This window comes from Pteropus vampyrus, unplaced genomic scaffold, assembly GCF_000151845.1.
Source record: "Pteropus vampyrus isolate Shadow unplaced genomic scaffold, Pvam_2.0 Scaffold787, whole genome shotgun sequence".
Taxonomy (NCBI): Eukaryota; Metazoa; Chordata; class Mammalia; order Chiroptera; family Pteropodidae; genus Pteropus; species Pteropus vampyrus.
Window position 1 is genome coordinate 21039 of NW_011889568.1, and position 750 is coordinate 21788.

At 74.8% G+C, this 750-nt stretch overlaps 1 protein-coding gene across 1 annotated transcript in view; it reads left to right on the forward strand.

Moving 5' to 3' along the window:
* The first annotated feature begins 364 nt into the window (after positions 1 to 364).
* Positions 365 to 750, forward strand: part of PLCXD1 (phosphatidylinositol specific phospholipase C X domain containing 1) — a 12266-nt gene continuing 11880 nt past the window's right edge. The window contains exon 1 of the mRNA XM_023526278.1: positions 365 to 657. Within this exon, the coding sequence (XP_023382046.1) occupies positions 365 to 657 (293 nt within the window). The remainder of the gene's footprint in view (positions 658 to 750) is intronic.

Genomic DNA, 750 nt, shown 5'->3' on the forward strand with positions numbered 1-750 from the left:
TCAGTGAGGCAACACCCCCGGGCGCGGCCAGGACAAGGGCCACTCGGGCCGGAGAGGGCCCGACACTTCAGGAAAGGGCGCGGGTCGGCTCGCTGAGCAAAGGCTCGGTGACCACAGCCGGGGACTGCGGGCACAACGCGACCAGGGTCGGGGCGGAGGTGCTGTGGGCTCGGCCGGAGCCCAGGGAGGCAGGAATGGGCAGCGGTGAAGAGGGGTCAGGCGGTCGGGTCAAGGCCCGTCCTCTGCCCACTGGGCCCCGTACTCACTCAGGACGCCCTCGCGTCCCCATGCTGTGCCCACCGACCCTGTGGTCACTCTCAGGACGCCCTCGTGTCCCCATGCTGTGCCCACTGGGCCCACGGCTATGGTCCGGGCGTCCCGACGTCCCGTGAGGGTCTGGTCCTCACAGGCGGGGCCCTGCGGCCCCCTTCCTGCTGGCCAGCGCTGGCCCTGCGGTGGGGTCCTGTCTGGACTTGGCCGCAGCTCGCTGCCGCTCGGGGCGGGGACGGGGCGGTCCCGGAGGCGGTGTCTCCTGGCGGGCGTGGGTGGCCGGGCGTCCAATCGCGGCCCAGAGCGCTCGGGGCGGCGCGTCGGGAACAGGGAAGGGGACGCGGCGCGGCCGCTGCAGGAAACCGTGAGGGAGCCGGCGGCGGCGAGGTGAGTTGTCCCGGCTGCGGGCTCGGGGTGCCCGGGGGACCAGCCGGGGGACCAGCCGGGGGGCGTGGCCGCTGCGCTCTGTGGGGCTCCGCG